Raw genomic sequence first — 19,878 nt, 5'->3', positions numbered from 1 at the left:
CAGCGGGCAGCAGGAGAGGTCTGTGCGTCATGTAAGACCCTGCTCCGGTGGCCGGGAAGCAGCCTGGGATCGAACCAGTGCTGCAGAGGCTGCGGGCAGCTTCGCAACCAAGCGCTCAACCACTGCACCACCAGGGAGGCCCTCCCATATTTTCTTTAATGGAGTAGCTCAGTGTGCTGTGTATCCTATATCATCTCATACTCCTGTATCAGCTCTTGTTTTTTGTTTTTTTTTTTTTAAAGATTTATTTATTTATACAAGCACTGGGTACAGTCAGAAGTGCGGGAGGGTAAGAGGATTTACCAGAGCCAGAGCAGGGAACAGAACAGGCAGACTGACTGAAATGCACTGCTGAGGGGAGCAGTGGGCGTGGCAGGAGAGGTCTGCGCGCCATGTGGGACCCTCGCTGGTGGCCAGGGATAGAACCGATGCTGCAGAGGCTGCAGGCAGCTTCGCAACCCAGCGCTCAACCACTGCGCCACCAGGGGAGGCCCGATGCACAGCTCTTAACACCAGCTTGCTGCCTAACTATCACTGTCATGCCTTTGAGTACTCCTTATTCAAGAAGCAGGACATCTGTGCCCTTCAACCTATCTCATATATATGATATATACTAGTGGTTCTCAAAGTGTAAGAATCATGAACAGGCAGCATCAGCATCCCCCGGAACTCAATAGAAATAATGCAGATTCTCAGGCCTCATCCCATCTCAGCTGAGTCAGAAAATCTAAGAGTGGGATACAGAAATCAGTGTTTTTAAGAAGTCCTCAAAGTGATTCTGGTGCCCACTCAACAGAGAACCTCTGTTGGAGTTGGAAGGAAAACTGATAAAGGACTGCTTGAGGAATTGTGTGCAGATGGCAAGATATTATAGAGAACACAGAAGTGAAAGAATACCATGAAAGGTTTTATAACCTTTCATTTCTTCTAAAATACCCCCCCCTTAATAATACATTTAGCAAGCCCTTTGTACAGTATTCTTTAAATAAAACAACAGTTGATCCTCATTGTCAGGTCTGAGATTTGATTTTACCCTACTTATACGCTAATAAGTTAGCCCATTACCATTGTATGGATGCTGTCAGGGGACACAATACTTTTGGGTTATTTCCGCACCCACCCAGGGAGGTAACACAGAGGGCCCAGATGGATGCCTGAACTTGCAGTGGGTTGTTAAATAGAACTTCAGGTTTAAGGAACTTCATTTCAGAACAAGCATAAGCCTGCTCTTTATCTGGAGGGAGTTAAGGGAGTATGAGAGACCAACGGAAGAGTTTCTGTCAATAGACAAAGGTTATGAACTGCTGTACTATTTTAACACAATGTAGTATTAGTTACCTTATTTAAGGAAAATACTGTCATTGATTAGTTATTTCTTGAAAATTTTAAACACTAGGAAATGTTCATAATTACATTTAATTATAGTTAAGATTGTTTTCAGCCCACTGTGGCCTTTAATAATTTTGGACTAGGTGTTAAAAACCAAGCATACATTATAATCACACTTCATTTGGAGACAATCTAACAGTAGGGTAAATGATATAACATGTTTATAGAAATATGTTTTTTAAATAATTACATAATTTATTTCACAGCGCAGCAAAAGAAATATTATTGGATATTTTGAGCAAAAGGACTCAGACAACTATAGAGTTTTTGAAAGAGTTGCAAATATTTTACATGATGATTGTGCCTTCCTTTCTGCATTTGGGTAAGTAGATCTTAACTGAGTGTGTTATTGGGTCAGCTCGGCTCTGTGTTAAATTCTTGAATGTGTTCATTTTCTGAATATGATCTCTCCAAAGCTATCTTAGTCCTCTCAGTCCTCCAAAGTTATCTTAGTCTTTATCTCTGACCTCTTTTTAAGAGTTTAAAAGTCTGCTTATTCTTTCTCTTTATATTCTACTTCAGAATATGGATAAAAGACTGAGCAAGTTAACAATTAACTCATCCTTACTTTTATCTACTCATTTACTAACACTCCAAACATCATGCAAAATACTAACCTTCAAGGTCTACAAACTAGCACTCTCTTTAAAAAGTGTGAGCATCATTGCTTTTATTCATCCCTGCTTTCTACCACCTTTCCTTCTCTGTTTCTGTCTCGGAAAACGCTCCTTTCCAAGGCTCACCTCTTCTTTGTGTCCTTTAACTATCCCATCAAAGTCCTCTGGGGCTTTGATCCATCAGTTGTCCTTGCTTACTAGTATTTTCAACCTGACCTTTTTTTGTGAACTTTCCTTTTCCAAAACCATGATTCTCTATTTCATGTCCTTTCTCTTCTATCTTTTAAGCTATAATCTCATTTTTGAGAATAAATTCCCAATTTTTTTTCAAAGATTAGTTTATTACCTTGAATTTCTTGAATAACAAACTTGACTTCTTGGAAGCTGACTTTCACCTCCGTTACTCTAAGGAAACGTCTCTTTGCACAAATCACCAAATGACCTCGTAATGACCAAATCCAATGATCATTTTCTCAGAGGCATTTTCTCAGAAGAACCCTGTCCTATTTCTGCTATGTTTGCACTTATTTTACATTGAATCCCTGGTGTGTACCTTATCTTTCTGACCTCTCTGACTTTAGCTCCTATTTTTTTCTTTCTCTGTCAAGTGGAATCATTCTTAATGGTCTTGTCATCTCATCAGAACGATCTCTACTTCTTTATCTGTCCTTCACCAACATATAAACTCCTTGAGAGATCACAGTCAGTTTTATTTACTACTTTATACGCAGTGCCAAGACCAAGCCTCTATACAGGAAGGAAGCACATGATAAATAATGAACGTAGTTCATTTTTGATTGGTTCCAGTGTCATCAGTCTAGATAAGCACACCTTGCCCCTACCTTCTGTACTGTAGTCAAACACTGGAGATAAATCAGTGTTGTATTAAGCCCAAACATAGTTTAGAGAGGGAAAAAGTTACCATTTTTCTTGGAATGTTGTAGAATTCACTCACCAAATATTTTTTGAGGACCTTTTATGTGTCAGATACTATGCTGTGCACAGAAAATAACAGCAACCAGCTTAAACAAATGCTTATTCATGAAACTATATTATAATGAAGTAGGTTTTTTTTAGTGCATTTATCTTTTAAAAATTTTGGTTTTTAAAAAAATAAAACATGGGGAATTCATGGTTGAGTCTGACTAAAAGCAAATAATTATTTTTTGATTGGTCTGTGTGACCATATCAGTGACGTAGATGTCTCCCAGTTACTAGAAACAGTCTGGGGTCAAAACAACTTTTTAGTGCTTAAGACTGCCAATCCAAACTTACTTTCTTCCTTTTAGGGCTGTTTCAAAACCAGAAAGATATAGTGGAGACAACATAATCTACAAACCACCAGGGGTAAGTTGCTATTTCTTAGTGTGTGCAATTTTAAGTATAATTTAAGTACATGCATAGTATAATCTATAATTTTATACATGTTAAAGATACAGATTCATAGAATTCTTATACAGAAAACAACCTTGAGAGGCATCCTTTTGTACTGATCTAAACCTTTCAGAGTAAAGATGGAGATAGACATAGAGATCTAAAGTCATACAGATATTAGTGGCAGAGCTGGGACTAGGTGCTCTGATACCCAGACCTTATAAACACCTTTCTGTTTTGCATTCCTTCTGGGATCCAAATTCAAAAAATTGCTTCAGCATCACCCCAACCCAAGTCAGACTAGCCATGCTCCTGAATCTTGGAATTAAGCTACACTGGTACTTGCCAGTTACTGAGGAAGACGTTTGCTTGTTTTTCATCCTTGGGCTAAGAAAGAAGTTAAATGTATTTCTTAGAAGTAACTGCTTAGGGCCAGACACTGGTAGCCACAACACTACGAGGCAAACATCATAGTGTTCATTGTCCTGAATTGACCTAGTAGTCTGTCATTAGAGTTCTACACACACACACACAGATAATTTTTCAATTCATCGTTTTCATTTGACACACTGAAATTTTTTTTTATGTAGTCAGATGATGAATGAATTTTTGACTTAACTCATTTTCTAGTGTGAAGTCAGACAGGTATTTTCTACAAATGCATTTCTTAATAATAGCTTACATAGTGTTTACCATCTGTAGATTATGAAAATCCAGTATCATGTCTCACCATGTAGTGTGGTCATTAAGTGGATTGAGTATGACTTTTATTGTCAGAGCTGCCACTTTCCTAGGTGTAACTCTAGGAAAATTGTAAAGGTGTAACTCTAAAAAAAACTCTGAGAAAGTTTTTTAGATTCTCTGTGCTTCAGTTTGTTAATTAAACACATAAAACTAGTACCATGATAGGAATGTTTCAAGGATTAAATAAGTTAACATATATAAGGTACTTATAACAGTACTTAGACACAGTAAATTTACTCAATGTTAGCTATTTTTATCATTTTATATTGATTTTGAGTGAATATGAGAAGATGTTATAGAAAATTAATATTAGAGAAAGCCAGGTCTTAGATGTATAGTATCTTGTATTTTTCCACTCTTTCTTACTGGAAGTCTCCAAACTTTGTTCTAGCATTTTCAGCTCTAAGGGATTACTAAATAATTCATTTGGATAATTTTTTTCCCCCATAGTATATGTAGCTTACCATTGGTGCAGATACTCATGAACAGTTACTTCACCCAAATTCAAGGAAAACAGAAAGCTCAGGCATCACAGTTGGATAATCAGGTCCCTAATAATAACATAATAATCAACTTTTTTACATCTGTGGCCCTCTTTCTTAGAAGTTCAACGTTTTTGTTTCTTTGGTTCTTTTGTATCCCCTGTAGATTATCTGGGCTCATAAATGGCTATAAAAATGCATTTATAATAACACAGGTTAAATTTTATTTCTGTTTGTAACAGCATTCTGCTCCAGATATGGTATACTTGGGATCTATGACAAATTTTGATGGGACTTACAATTGGATTCAAGATAAATGTGTTCCTCTTGTTCGGGAAATAACATTTGAAAATGGAGAGGTATGAGCTTTCTGATGTGTTATTTTAAAATCAGATTTCTGAAAGAACAAGATTGCTCCACCTATCTTACTATTTTACCACAGGTTTTTCTAAAATTATTTGACTTTACTCTTTTCCCCCAATTTTCTTGCTAGAACTGAGTGGTATTGGCAGCATTTCATTTTTATATCACTGTTTAACATTTTGAAGACTTTCATTAGTGACCAAAATATTTTTCTGTTTAATAATATTATGTTAGTATTTTCAGTGTTGATTCAGAACTTGCTTCCTTTTAAAATAGGTGTTTCCCCTTTTTTAGGATTCTAAGTCCTTATTGTTCTTTAAGATGCATCTTGAACCATTATACTTGTTTTATCTGTAGCTTTGTGAGACTGTCTATCCCTTCCATATGAACAGATAAAAGCAGCCCAGTATATGCTCACGTGAGTGTCTTTCACAGTAGTATGTTATTACCATCCATGACATACTGGAAGACCAGATACAGGCAGGACTTGACCAAAAATTTACAAACAAAAATTTAGTACAAACGCTGACTTTCAAATCATTTTTAATTCAAGGCACAGTAAAAAAAAAAAAAGTTCCCTAGTATATATACACAGATAAAAAAATTCATGAAATAATACTTCTCTATGTTTTTAGTGTACAGCTAACTGTACATTATTGTGTACAAAAACTTTGTTTTCTTCCCTTTATTAGTGCTGGTTACAGGTTGGATCTATCACACATAATCTAGACTCATATCCAGTTATTATCTCTCAGCACTTAAAAGTGAACTCTTAGAAGTAGGTGCATTCATAGAATTTGAAGTACTACTATTACAATTTGAGTGTTTGGCCACTAGGTGTTGATGATGTGTCATACTAAGTGTAAGAACCCTGGAAGAGAGTGGAGGTTAAGCTCCTTTTTTATGCACATTCGTAGTTAGGGCTTAAACTTTTAAACTTAGCATTTATTAGTAGAATAGTTACACACAAATAATTATAAAACAATATTTTAAAGGGCCTTTCAATCAAAGTACAGATAAAAGCAGCCCAGTATATGTTCTCATGAGTGTCTTAAATGTTTAAAATTAAACATTTGAAGATATTTGTATCTTTATACTTGAATTGTTTTCATTCTTAGTCTTGTTTGATCTTATATTTAATTTCAAAAGAGAAGGTAGATTAGAGTTTTCTGCTTACAGTTTATTGAATGAACATACCTGCTACTTTTCTCAGCCTTTAGGTATGTTTGGCTCAATTACCTAAAATTTTTATTGCATTAGTTCATTTAGTCCTCAGAAGCACAGGCAGATTTAGTAAATTCACCATTTTTCCCACCTGCTTTTACATTTCTTGCAGGAATAGTTTTAAATACAGACTTTAAAGGTATAGAATGGAAAAATCTTCAGCAATTAAACAGTTCCCACATATTCTTCCCCAGTTGGCACATTTAATCATTCCTTATATTTATTACATGCTGTAACCAACCACTAATAAATCATTTAAACTATGAGGAAAGATTTGTTAACCTGTAAACCTGGCTGTCTTGATGATCCCTCTTTTGAATCTTTTAATACCTGCTTGGTAAAGAATATGTTTATGTGGATATGGGGAAACTTGGAAGCCCAAGCAGCATAAATTACCAGCTACTATGTTAATGTATTTAAATTAATTTAGCAAACCAGTTGACATACTTTCAAACCACTGATGGTTTATTACTTTTCTTCTAATGGTTGTAGATTCATCCATATTTTTGTTATATATAACAAAAAGTAATGTTAATTATGTTTCTACTTTTAGCTTTCTAACTCTTAAATTTTCTAAAAGGTGGTTGCTGAGTTTTCTTTCCAAATTAGTATATATTCAGCAACATTTGTGTCTTCATTTAGTCATAAATTAACTGTACATTATTGTGTACAGAAATCTGTGAGCAAAATCATGAAATATGATACTCTATCTTTAAGGAGTTTTCACTTCAGTAGTTCACAGATACAGATAATGTAGCATAAATTCATGCCCACCACATGAGGGGAACTAGAAAATGTTCTGGTAGTTCAGAGGAGAGAATTCACTTCCACCGTTGGCAGAAATATCAAGTTAATATAAGACTTTTTAGAAGGTATTTCAGAAACAAAAGGACTAAAAGAGAAATAGACATAGTCAGGAAATGGGAACGAGCAAGGGTTGGAAAGGAGGGAATTGTGCATTAATGTTTCAGGAACTGGTTAGATTTTGAAATGGAGAAATTTAGCAGAAAATTTGAAATCTGGGCTTGGATTTTAGATAGGCACTGGGCTTAGAGATATTGAGACTGGTGGTAGTAGATTTTGCCAGGCTAATGCACAGAAGTCCAAAGACAGAACCATGGGGAGTAGCAGCGGTGGTGAGTCGGGGAGATGTAAACCCAAGAGATAAAAAGAGAGGAGCTACAACTTTTAAATTGGCTTGCTCAAACATCAGTATGATGCCAGGTGCCACTGGGAAGAAAGATGGGGAGTCACTGCTAACGAATATGGGATTTCCTTTTGCAGTGATGAATATTTTGGGGGATTAGATAGTACTGGTAGTTCCAAACTTTGTGAATAAAAGCCATCAAATTGTGTAGGTTAAAAAGGAGAATTTTATGGTGTGTAAATTAGTATTTCAATTTTGAGATAACTGTGACAGGAAGCTTAATAATTTATTGTCTATATGAATGAAATAGGCTTAAACATGAGGCTAGGGATGAGGGGGAACTCTTCTATAAGATAGGTTACAGTTTCGGGTTGTTTATTGGCTTTTGTTTTGTTTTTTGGATAAAGGACATTAGTGTTTTCTGCTGAGGCATTTACTAAATTAGAGAGACACAGAAAAGAATGGTTGATGGAAATAATTTTATTATGCAGCCCTTTTCAGATATTTTCTTATGGACCAGAACTTAGCATTTGTCAGGGAGATTAAATAATTAAAATCCTAACTACTCACCATATTTCTTTTGTATTATTCTGATAACAATTTAAAAAAGCACTTTATGATTTTCAAGGTGCTTTTATATATGTATATATGCAAGATATATAAAAATACACATGTAATTTCAGTATTTGTTAATGATGTTGATAAACTGTGTATTGGTGGAAAACTGTGTTGGGCGATTTTTATCTTTTGCTCTGAATCACACACTTTTCACCTTTGGGTGTAGGTCTCATGTAAGTTAAGTATATTTTGCACTAAACCTTAGAATAAACAAACATTTGCAAATCAGATTTATTTAATTGTTGTTATACTCAGTCTTCCAGTGAAAACTGAAATTGGTAATCATGTCTACCTTGCCCTAAAATCAAGATATTGATAAACAGCATAGTTTTCCCTTTCAGTAACTCATTTTCTAAAATTGGCTGTCTCCTGACACCCCATGTGCAAACTAGCTAACAGATCAGAGAAGTGCTTACTTAAGGCAGATTAGTTCTCACTGTAAAGAAAAACGTGTGTCCGGATACTTTGGGTGGGAGCAATGAATTCTTCAATTAAGGCTAATGTTTATTAATACAACTGGACCTTTTATTTCCCAGAATGTTGTAACCGTTACATGGATTAGATTCAGATTTATTCCTACCTAAAAGATAGCTAGAATTGAATGGAGAGGCCTGATGATTCTCATTGAATACTTCTTTATACAGGAATTGACAGAAGAAGGACTGCCTTTTCTCATTCTCTTCCACATGAAAGAAGATACAGAAAGTTTAGAAATATTCCAGAATGAAGTAGCCCGACAGTTAATAAGTGAAAAAGGTAGTCGGATTAAGGTGTTTATTTTCATCCTTTCTTTCTCTTTGTTTCTTTCCCCCCTTTCCCTCTACCATTAATGTTATAGCCACATAAAGATATTGGGATTAAAAACTTAAGTTACTATAATAATTCTACTCACCCCTAAATTTGCATATAAACATGGAGGTGAGGGGCATTAGTAGAGAGGTAATATGAAGCAATGGCTTTTTAAAAAAAAAAAAAAAAAAAAAAACATGACTGGGCCTCCCTGGTGGCGTAGGGGTTAATTCTTGGCGCTATCACCACTACAGCCTAAATTCAGTCCAGCCAGGGAGCTAATCCACATACGGCACCTCTCCTGCCCGCTGCTCCCTCAGCAGTATATTTCAGTAGAGCCACTTGTTCTGCTCCCCACTCTGTCTCTGGTGAATCTTCGCCCCCCCCCCCACCTCTGGCCTACAGCCCAGTTCTTCTATGCATCAATTAATCAATCAATCTTAAAAAAAATTACTTTAAAAACAAATAAAAAAAAAATCACGATTGTTTTAGCTCCCTAAAGTCAAATAATCCATAAAATCCAATAGCATGAAAAAATGAAGTCCTTGGTGGAATATGTTTGTTTGGGGCTTTCTTCTAGCATCTTGATACTTATAAATATATATATATTTATATATATATTTTTATATATAACCCAGAGATATATATAACCTAGAGATCTTACAGTCTGATTAGCATTTATTTCTATTTTTTTTTTAAGATTTATTTATTTTTATACAAGAGCCGGGGTACAGGCCAGAGGTGCAGGAGGGTGAGAGGATTCACCAGAGACAGAGCAGGGAGCAGAACAGGCAGGCGACCCAAATACACTGCTGAGGGGAGCAGCAGGTGCGACAGGAGAGGTCTGCCACGCCATGTGGGAATCTCCCTGGCAGGCCAGGAATCGATCCCGTGCTGCAGAGGCTGTGGACAGCTTCACAGCACTGCGCTCAACCCGCTGTGCCACCGGGGAGGCCCAACATTTCTAAATGAAAGAAAGTTGAGTAGTTCTCTGCACACTTCTAAGTATCAAAAGGAATTTGAGGTATCAACAGCTTTCCCTCTATAGGTAGAAAATAAGGTGAAACAAAATAAACTAAAGGTATTGGGATCAAGCTATGCCCAACGTATAATAAGTATTTGAGGGTTTAATTAGGTTAAAAAGCAGCTAGTAGGAACTTGGAAGGGCATTCCTGATAAAATGAAGATGATGGCATGAAAAGAATCTGTCAGTTGGGCCTCCCCGGTGGCGCAGCGGTTGAGCGCTGGGTTGCGAAGCTGCCCGCGGCCTCTGCGGCGCCGGTTCGATTCCCGGCTGCTCCCCGGCCACCAGAGGAGGGTCCCACATGGCGTGCAGACCTCTCCTGCCGCCCGCTGCTCCCCTCAGCAGTGTACTTCGGTCCTTCTGCCTGCTCTGCTCCCCGCTCTGGCTCTGGTGAATTCTCTCACCCTCCCGCGCTTCTGACTGTACCCAGTGCATGTATAAACAAAACAAACAAACAAACCAGCAAACAAATAAATAAAGCATGCCTCTATAAAAAAAAAAAAAAAAAGAAAAGAATCTGTCAGTTTTAGTACTGACATAGTTTCTTGTTCCCCAGACCTGTGTAATCTGCAAAGCAGATAATAGATGTTACTCTAGCATTTGAATTCAGGTTGAGTTTATATCGTTTCTAAGATGAAATTATATTCTGCCCTAAGAACTAAAAGCCTACCCTTTAAATGTTGTAATATTGAGGTTTTAGGTTTTGTGCTCTGTTACTCTAAAGCATGCTGAACTTTTTTTTTAAGTGTGGCACTTTTTATGAACTTACAAACTTATTAGGATACGGTCAAGGAAATTGTAATTTAGCTATCTAAATTCTATTTCTTTTAAAGGTACAATAAACTTTTTACATGCTGACTGTGACAAATTTAGACATCCTCTTCTGCACATACAGAAAACTCCAGCAGATTGCCCGGTAATAGCTATTGACAGCTTTAGGCATATGTATGTGTTTGAAGACTTCAGGGATGTATTGTAAGTATTCGTTTTTTTAAATTACAGTTTATGTGTCTCAGAAACGAACTTAAAACAATTGAGTATTTGAAATAGTCCTATGTTGGAACAGTAATACTTTTCCTATTTGGATGGAAAAAGGTTGTTTTTTCACTCTACGGTATGGTATGATTGATTACAAGAATTGTTGGATATATCCTTATACAAACTTGCATTAGGAGATTTTAATGCTTGGGGATTAATCTCTGAAAGAAACGTTTTGACCCATGAGAAATTAGTCCTGAATTGAGTTTATTTGTCAGTACATCAAATCAATTATATTATAATTTAGGTCAATGTTAAAGGAAATTGGTAATATTGCTGTTCATTTCTGACTATCTAGGGGAACATTAGTGTTATTTAAGACCTAGAATATGGCTATGATTATGACAATGTGTTTCTCAGGGTACACAGCTATGAATCTTGCCAAGACAGATAAACCTTCTGACTCTGTACTCAGCTATTCATAATATTAATAAGCATATAAACCTGGTATTACCATAAATTTTAAATCAGTTAAATACAATGGAGATTTTTCTTAATATATGAAAAGTATAAGCAGTACAGGAATTAATTCATATTAGACCTTCTCTCTTAAAAATTCATTTAATGCCCTTTGTATGCATGAAGATTAAATTATACAGTTAGAAGGTAGTTTGAAGTCCTGTTGTGAATGAATTTTCTTCTAAATATTTCAGTAGAGGCAGTTATTTGAAATTTCTCAGTCCTAACATATAGGAAACCTGGATTTGAGACCTGCACTGAGGAAGTCACTTTACTACTTTGTTCTTGTTTCTTTACACATAAAATATGGTTAGGTGTCATCTATCTAATGGGATTGTTACAAAAATTAGCAAGAGATGATGGATATATTATAAATCATAAAATACTAACAAATATTAGTTGTTTTTACTTTGTCTACACTCAAAAGAATATCATTTAGCCTATTAACTCAGTTAATATTTATCCAGTTCTTCTATATAAACCAAGGCAGTATTTGGTGGGGGATCTGTATAATACATACATTTGTTTACGTGAGAAAATATACTCCTGAAACATAGTGTTGTAAACTGTTACCTCAATTATATATATATATATATCGTCATATAAACCAGTGGTTTGAAGTTTACTAAGAATGGAACCCTGCCCTCAAAGAATTCACAACTGTAGAAAAAGGAGACAAAGTAATAGACAATTAAGTTTTATGATGTTATAAGTGATCTGACAAATTTCAACAGAGAGGTAACTGATCCAAGATTTCTGGGAATGTCAAGGTGCTCAAGTTTTACAGAAGTTCTTCTCCGAGGTGAAAAGGAGCCAGGGGTTGGAGAAAGGGGACATAGGCAACATGCACAGAGATTATTTCTGGCTGAATATGAGTGGAGGAGAGGGGAATGCTGAGAGAGGAGACCATGAGAAGTAAGGGAGGGCTAGTCATAGAAGCCTTCGAAGTACTGCTAACATTACTCTGAAAACTGTGAAGAAGCAATACCGGGTTTTAATGAGGTAATGTAACTCCGACTGCAATTTAAAGACTGGATTGGTGGTGGGAGGAAGGTCAAACTAGAATTTAGGAGACATTTTGGTAATCCAGGCAAGGGTTGGTGATAGATAACCAGTAGATGATTCATGAATTAAATAAATGACCTAAACAGCTTCTAGCAGTAGCACAAAAGCTAAAGAGAAGCAGAACTTTCGAAACATTCTGTTGGTGGAATGAGAGGACTCAGAAGTGGAAGAGGGGGAAGCCAGCAGTGATGGCCAGAAATCTGACCTGGACAGCTTGCCACTAATAGGTGGGGTGGTCAGTGGAGGTGCAGCCCTGTGGTAAAGAAAATGAGTTCCCTTTCTTGAATTTGAGAAACCACAAAGGAGAAGAGTGCCCATTGGGCAATTTATATGGCTCTGGGATTTATGAGTAAGATAGGGCTAGGGGCTTTCACACGTGACAATACAACTTACTGAAATGTCTGCTATTAAAACAAAGCAGGTGGTATAGTAAGAGACAATAATAAAAATAATTAACTTTTTCTACTTAAGAAAACCATCATTTGGGCCTCCCCGGTGGCGCAGTGGTTGAGCGCTGGGTTGCGAAGTTGCCTGAGACCTCTGCGGCGCCGGTTCGATCCCCGGCTGCTCCCCGGCCACCGGAGGAGGGTCCCACATGGCGCGCAGACCTCTCCTGCCGCCCGCTGCTCCCCTCAGCAGTGTACTTCAGTCCTTCTGCCTGCTCTGCTCCCTGCTCTGGCTCTGGTGAATTCTCTCACCCTCCCGCGCTTCTGACTGTACCCAGTGCATGTATAAACAAACAAACAAACAAATAAATAAAAATAAAATTTAAAAAAACATGCCTCTAAAAAAAAAATCCATCATTTGGGGGTACAAAGAGGACCCCCTAGATAATGTTGAACAAAATCACATTCTTAGAATTTAAAGGGATCTTAATGGTGACGTGATTTAAATTTTTTTAGTCTGACCAAGTTTTTATCATTCCATATTATAATTTTTATCATTCCATAAGAGTTCACCCTTTTTTCATAGCTGAGTAGTATTCCATTATGTATATGTAAAGTGGTTGTGCTCTTTATCACATGACACCATGCCCCTATTCTCCTGCTGTAGTTGACTGGACCAAGAATGGGTACTTGACCAAGCAAAGCTTATCTATTAGCTGGCAACATCCTACTTATGCTTTGGTGCGAAAAGAAATTGAGTCAATAAGATTCTCCCAAAAAATCCAGGAATGGGAAGTTGTGCTCTCATATCCTGCAAGTGTGTATAGGGAGGGCAATAAGAGAAGTGACTATATTTTGAAGCTCTTTGAAAGAAATTAATTTTTTCCTTAGGTGCCTGATTTCCACTCCTAGGCACTGTTCCCTCCAATACTTTTTTAATTGTGAGGAGGCCACATGCTGTGTCAACTACAAACTGAGCCTGTGTGATAGAAGTTAGTGTTAAAAATCAAATCATTCAGTAAAGTGAATCTGACACATTTAATGGCCTGCATAATTGTTATTGTGCTGCATGGTAATTAAGGCTTAAATGATAAGCAGTTTCCATAAATTACTGTAATTACTATTACTTTTACTTAGTAACTCAGCATTTCTAGGGTCAACTGGAGGAGGTGTGTGGTTGTGGTGAGGAGAGAGAAAGCAGATTTGCAGTCTCCTACCATGCCAGAGGTAGGCATTGGTGAGGGGGGTGGGGGAAGGGTGCAATCAGTGTTCTGTTTGCCTCTTCCTTATTTCAGAGAAACTGAGACTTAGGAAGGTAAAATAACCAGTGAGGCCACACAACTAAATAGTGGCAGGAATAGGATTCATGTCAGAGTATATTTAACCCCAGAGTCCTAAACTTAAAACATTAATACCAAAACCTAACCTTTTCAGTACATATGAAAAGCAGTATGTTGCAAAAATATCTTTTTTTTTTTTTTTTTTGCAACTTAACAAATTTCTTTCAAAAAGCTTCAAAAATATAGTCACTTCTCTTATTGCCGTCCCTACTCACAGGACTATACACACTTGCAGGATGTGAGAGCACTACTTCCCATTCCTGGATTTTTTGGGAGAATCTTACTGATTCAATTTCTTTTCGCACCAAAGCATAAATAGGATGTTGCCAGCTAATAGACAAGCATTGCTTTGTCAAGTACTCATCTCTTGGTCCAGTCAACTACAGCAGGAGAATAGGGGCAAAAAATAGGCTGACTTTTCTGACAACCCAATACAAGTGTGAGTTTAACTACTTTGAATGTATCTATCTGCTTATCTGGAATATGTCCTAATATATATCAACTGTGGAAGAATGGAACTCTCATATACTGTTAACTTTTGCGCAACATATAATTTCTCCTCTCAGGTGTGGCCACCATAGTTCCCCCACTACCGAAGCACCCACAGTCCAACACCATATTCCCTTGTGCTCTTCTTCCTGTTTTCACCCCTTCCCATACCCATCCTCAGCTTTCAGCATTTATCTTTGGCCCTTTGTTTGGTTTTTCTGTATTCCACATATAATTGAAAACATCCAACATTTATCTTTTTCCTTCTGACTTAATTTGCTTAGCATCAACCCTTACAGCTCCATCCATGTTGCCGCAAATGGCATGAGTTTATCTTTTTTATTGCTAAGTAGTATTCCATTGTGTATATATACCACAAAAGAAGCCATTCTTAGGGTTATATACTATATTATTCCATTGGCATGGGTACATAGTATATGATTCCATTATGTGACATTTTAGATAAGGCAACTGTAGAAATAGAGAACAGATCTGTAGTTGGCAGGAGTTGGGGGAAGAGGAGGGTCTAATTAAAAAAAGGAGGGCTGTTAGAATTTTTCTGTATCCTGTTTTTGGAGGTGGCATGTATATGCTATATGCATATGTTAAAATCCATAGAACTATAAGCTTAAAAAGTTGAATTCTGTATTTAAATTTAAAAAATTGTACTTCTCACCTTATATGCATGTCAGAGCTCATTTAATAATACAGTAAACATTTGTCTAAAGTTTGCATTACCTGAAAATAAAGATGGTCAGTAAGACAAAATAGTGTTTGGCAAATGGGAAATACCTAAGTGTTCTAATTAGAAAAGTCAAACCCTAATGTGTGAAAATATAATTGAATTTATTATGGCTCAGGTCCATTTATTTTCCTTTTAAGCAGATAAGCTTGTTGTCTGTTTTGTTCATATTGTTGATTTCACTGATTACTATTTACTGATGGATACTATTTACTGATGGATACTTTCTGGCTGCCAACTAGTTATCTGAGGTTTTTTTTTTTTTTTTTTAGTTCCCAAGTATTATTCAAGAACTCAAAATATTCCAGATAAAAAGTTTTAATCCTCATCTTCATCTTCTACCAGATTAATTCCCCCTTGTCTGACTTTTGCTCACAGGTCTTTCACTCTTCTCATCTTTTGACAAGGAAAAATATGTTTCGAATATAAATTTAATTGTAAATTATTTCTTGACTAGCAGAATCAGTTCTCACTATATTAGTTGTGATCGCCCTTGGAATTTATACAAATTAACAAGACTTTATCTTACAGATAAATCATTTGCAATTCCTTGGGTTGAATGGATATGTTTTAGCCACTTTGCTGTGAGTGACAGTAGATGATGTCAGATTAAATTTAAATTGATCTCTCTGTTTATCTCTGGTACATGTGCAATTTCTTCAGCACCAAAGAACCTTTCAGAGGCATTCTGTCAATAGAGCTACCTGACAGTCATTTGTATTTGTAAACTGTGCATTTGGCACCTGCTGATCTCTGTTGCATTGGAGCTAGTGGGGAGCCAAAATGGGTGTACAATGAAGTTATTGGTTGGTACATCTCAGTGGGAGTTATTGAAAGGAAGAAACAGCCCTTGCAGGACCTTGGGAGAGGATAAAAGGAAAAGAAACTGGTAATATTAACACAAGCCAGCTATTCTTTGCTACCAAAAAAATAATGATTTAAAAAAGTCAATTCTATTGAAGGAATTAAAATAAACCTGATTTTAATTGTTGTTACAAGATATGAAAAACAAAGGGTTTCTATTTAAAATATATAATGAAGCTTAAAGGTACGAAGATCTCAGTGGCACATAGACAATTCGAACAAAAATATAAATCAAAATAAGCAATAGAAAAACATTGCTTACCTTCCAAAGAATCGTAAATTAAAATTCACCTGTCTTTTGTCAAATGAGCAAAACAAATTTTAATAATAAAGACAAACAGTGCTGGTAAGACTTCAAAGAACAAACATGTAGACAACTAGTAGCAAAAATGATGTTTTGTAGGTATAATTTGCCTACACTTTGTAGAAAGCTCATATTCTATTTTCTCAGCTACAACTCAAAGAAATAAAAAGAAAAAGCTGATGTATAAATCTGCTTAGCTCAGGATGGTGAGTTCTGCTACAGTGTGTCTACCATTGATTTGTGGATACATGATTGGTAATTAGAGAAATGAAGTGAGTTGTGTTGCTTCCTGTGTTATTTTCCTCAGAATGTTTTGAAGCCATCAAGGAAAGCTTTTCATCATTAAAGAGAATGCCTTAGTGGCATATGAAGATCTCAAAAAACAAAAAAACCCAAACAAACAAAAAAACCAGCCACTTTCATGGCCTTGAGAGGTACTTTGTTTTTCCAGTGTTAAGAGCTATCCAGCAAAGATGAATGCATGATTGAAGAAATTATACAGAAAATTCCCTGTGTATTAAAAAAAAATGAAAAAGCTATTCCCTAGTTTAGATTATTTTGTTAACAACTGTTTCTACTGCAATGAATGCCCTCAAGGACCTGCATCTCAGAAAAGGACTTGTAAACTCCACGTTAAGGCTATACAGGGTCACCTGGCTGATAAGACTCAAATGCTGGTAGAAGCTGAACAGTATTAATACACTTCAGCCTCTTAGTAGTACTGTGGTCACAAAGCTACCAGGTTTTTTAATGGTTGACCCCTAATACTTTTCCCTTGAAACTGTTATTTTTAATGTGGTTTTGCTGGAATATACTGGTTTTTGGTTGTTGTATGGTATGGTTATGGTAAGTAAGGAAAATGTATAAAATGCCCAATAAGGAATGATTAAGTAAGTTTTTAGGACATCATCATTGTAGTCTCTAATGCATCTGTTAAAATAACCATAGAAAAATTTCTTTGAAACAAGTGTGTGGATTAGAACACGAAACTGCAGAGTATCTAGATATCATGATTCAACTGTATAAAAAAGTTCAACATATATCTGGCCTGTGATAGTTATGAGAAGATGGTGGAGGTTACAGGTAAAGTGAAAAAAAAATTTTAATGTTGTCAAGTTGGTAAAAGAGAGCTAAGTCTATTTTAATAGTTCAACATAAATTTTTATTTGACGGTTTTAGAATTCCCGGAAAACTCAAGCAGTTTGTATTTGACTTACATTCTGGAAAACTGCACAGAGAATTCCATCATGGTCCTGACCCAACTGACATAGCCCCAGGACAGGTAGGTCTCTTGTTTTTTCAGTGGGAGTTTTGTTATTCAGTTTGTTTTGCAGAGGATCTAAAGCTCTTGCGTAGACTTAGTGACTTAGTTTCTGCTCCTGAATGTCATTGTAAAGAAATTCTGAACAGGCTCTAGAATATACAAATTATGTTTCTTTTGAGATTAATTTAAAAATTTTTTAGAACCTCAGAGAACTTGCAAGAATGTTACAGTATAGTTTCTTGATAATATAAACTGAGGTGGTCTGGATATGTATGTCCTTTGTAGGCTATGGCTACAAAAGGATTAAACTCAGTTGGCTTAAAAATTGAAGTAAGAGATAGGATTTGGAAGCTGGTAGATGAGTAAAGAAATCCGTGGATTCCATTAATTGCTCAAGCCTTCTCTGTGATTGGGATGTTGACCACACTAGAAAGAAAATGATTTGGTATTCTCACTAAATCACCTGAAGTCTTCACTAATACAGTATTAATGTTAGAAACCTAACGGTTTAATACATCTATTCCACTTGAAATTTAGAATGCTTTACAATTATTAATCAACATTTTCTATTTGTTCAATGTGTGTGTTTGTGTGTGTATTTTTACCTGAGAATTTTATCTCTACCTTGTAACTTCTAGTCAAATTATGTTCACAGTCAAGCATTCCCTCTAGAAATCTGATGACATACTTTTTTCCTTGAAATCTGAAGTCAGATTTTTCTTTGATAATTAGGCAACTATAAAAGCAGGCAAACTTTTTGTTGGCCATAACCCTAATGTAATTGTTTTCCTTGTAAATGTAGGCCTGCTTTAGTACTTTATTTGACTCAGGAAAGATGTAGCTTATCATTATTTTTATTTGTTTCAACTTCTCCATTGGACAGTTAAACCAGACATACTATCTCAGTAAAAAATAAAACAATGTATTGGGGAAGGGAAACATGACAAGGTAAAATGGAAAGTTTATAGACACATAGCTTCCTGTTATAATGTTTGTGTGCCATTACGTGTAGTGTGTCATGTGTGTGCTGTGTGCCTGTGTTAACTACAGTCATGTTTCTCATGAGAAACTCAGTGTGGAGATAGACAACGGTCTTCTTTGAAATTTTTGGAATTCATGCTTATAGCTCCACTGTATGTTTTGTTCACTATTAGTGCACAAGTAAACTACTACAGAAATTAATTTCTTGTAGTATTGAAGTACTTGTTTTATGTCAGTTAAGCTTTATAATTTCTGGTATACAGGTAATTGCTGAGTCAGAGCTCTATGTACAGAATACTAGATACTTTTCATTCTCTTTAGCAGTCATTTGTAAGAGAATACAGTTTGAGCCAGCTTTGCAGGGGTTGTGCTGCCTGTACAGAATATTCTGGGAAATATCCAGATGTTGGCTCTTTTGTTTTTTTCCACCACATCTTAGAAACTGTCAATAAATCCATAGTTAATTACTCTGACAGCCCTGTCCTGGAGAATCTGACTAAGGGCATTGGAAATGGGGACAGCCAAATTTCAACCTTAACTCTTGTCTTTGGTATAACTATCTAACTTACCAATTATTAAGCAAATAATTATAGGGCAGTTGCCATTCATTTCATATTCTTATTAAAATACTATGACACTCTAAAATATGTTGAAATAAAGATGTTTTATTCTTTCTTTTGTAGCAAGCTGAAGATGTAGCAAGCAGTCCACCTGAGAGCTCCTTCCAGAAACTAGCACCCAGTGAATATAGGTATACTTTATTGAGGGATCGAGATGAGCTTTAAAAACTTGAAAAACAATTTGCAAGCCTTTCAAACAGCAACATCAACTTATGTGGTGGAAATAGTAAACCTATATTTTCATAATTCTATGTGTATTTTTATTTTGAATAAACTGAAAGAAGTTTTGGGTTTTTAATTTTTTTTCTCCCCCTGACTCAAAATACATTGTCAGTTAATATAGCCTCTTTTAAAAAAATCTCCTAGGGTTAAAAAAACAACAAAAACAGAGGCCTATCTTTGCTTTAAATCTGTCCTGTAAAATTTTTATAAATCAAGTGAACGGTGACATTGCCAGAAACATACCATTAACTTGCACTACTAGGTTAGAGAGGACTTAGGGATATTTCCCATGTAGTATGTGCTTTTCTTTCTTTTCTTTACATATGATCAATT

General features: G+C 36.0%; 1 protein-coding gene across 2 annotated transcripts in view; it reads left to right on the top strand.

Annotated features, from left to right (window-relative positions):
• ERP44 (endoplasmic reticulum protein 44) overlaps window positions 1–19,610 on the top strand; it is a 70,090-nt gene extending 50,480 nt beyond the window's left edge. For both annotated transcript variants that reach the window (XM_037495116.2, XM_037495117.2), the window contains 7 exons: window positions 1,596–1,711; window positions 3,296–3,353; window positions 4,849–4,965; window positions 8,603–8,714; window positions 10,605–10,746; window positions 17,638–17,740; window positions 19,387–19,610. In XM_037495116.2, coding sequence (XP_037351013.1) covers window positions 1,596–1,711; window positions 3,296–3,353; window positions 4,849–4,965; window positions 8,603–8,714; window positions 10,605–10,746; window positions 17,638–17,740; window positions 19,387–19,488 — 750 coding nt within the window. In that variant the 3' untranslated portion in view covers window positions 19,489–19,610. The remainder of the gene's footprint in view (window positions 1–1,595; window positions 1,712–3,295; window positions 3,354–4,848; window positions 4,966–8,602; window positions 8,715–10,604; window positions 10,747–17,637; window positions 17,741–19,386) is intronic.
• Window positions 19,611–19,878: the final 268 nt, after the last annotated feature.

Source organism: Talpa occidentalis, unplaced genomic scaffold, assembly GCF_014898055.3.
Source record: "Talpa occidentalis isolate TD23 unplaced genomic scaffold, MPIMG_talOcc4v2.1 talOcc4.7, whole genome shotgun sequence".
NCBI classification, from domain to species: Eukaryota; Metazoa; Chordata; class Mammalia; order Eulipotyphla; family Talpidae; genus Talpa; species Talpa occidentalis.
The sequence above is the reverse complement of the archived record's forward strand: the minus strand, read 5'-3'. Positions and strand labels throughout refer to the sequence as shown.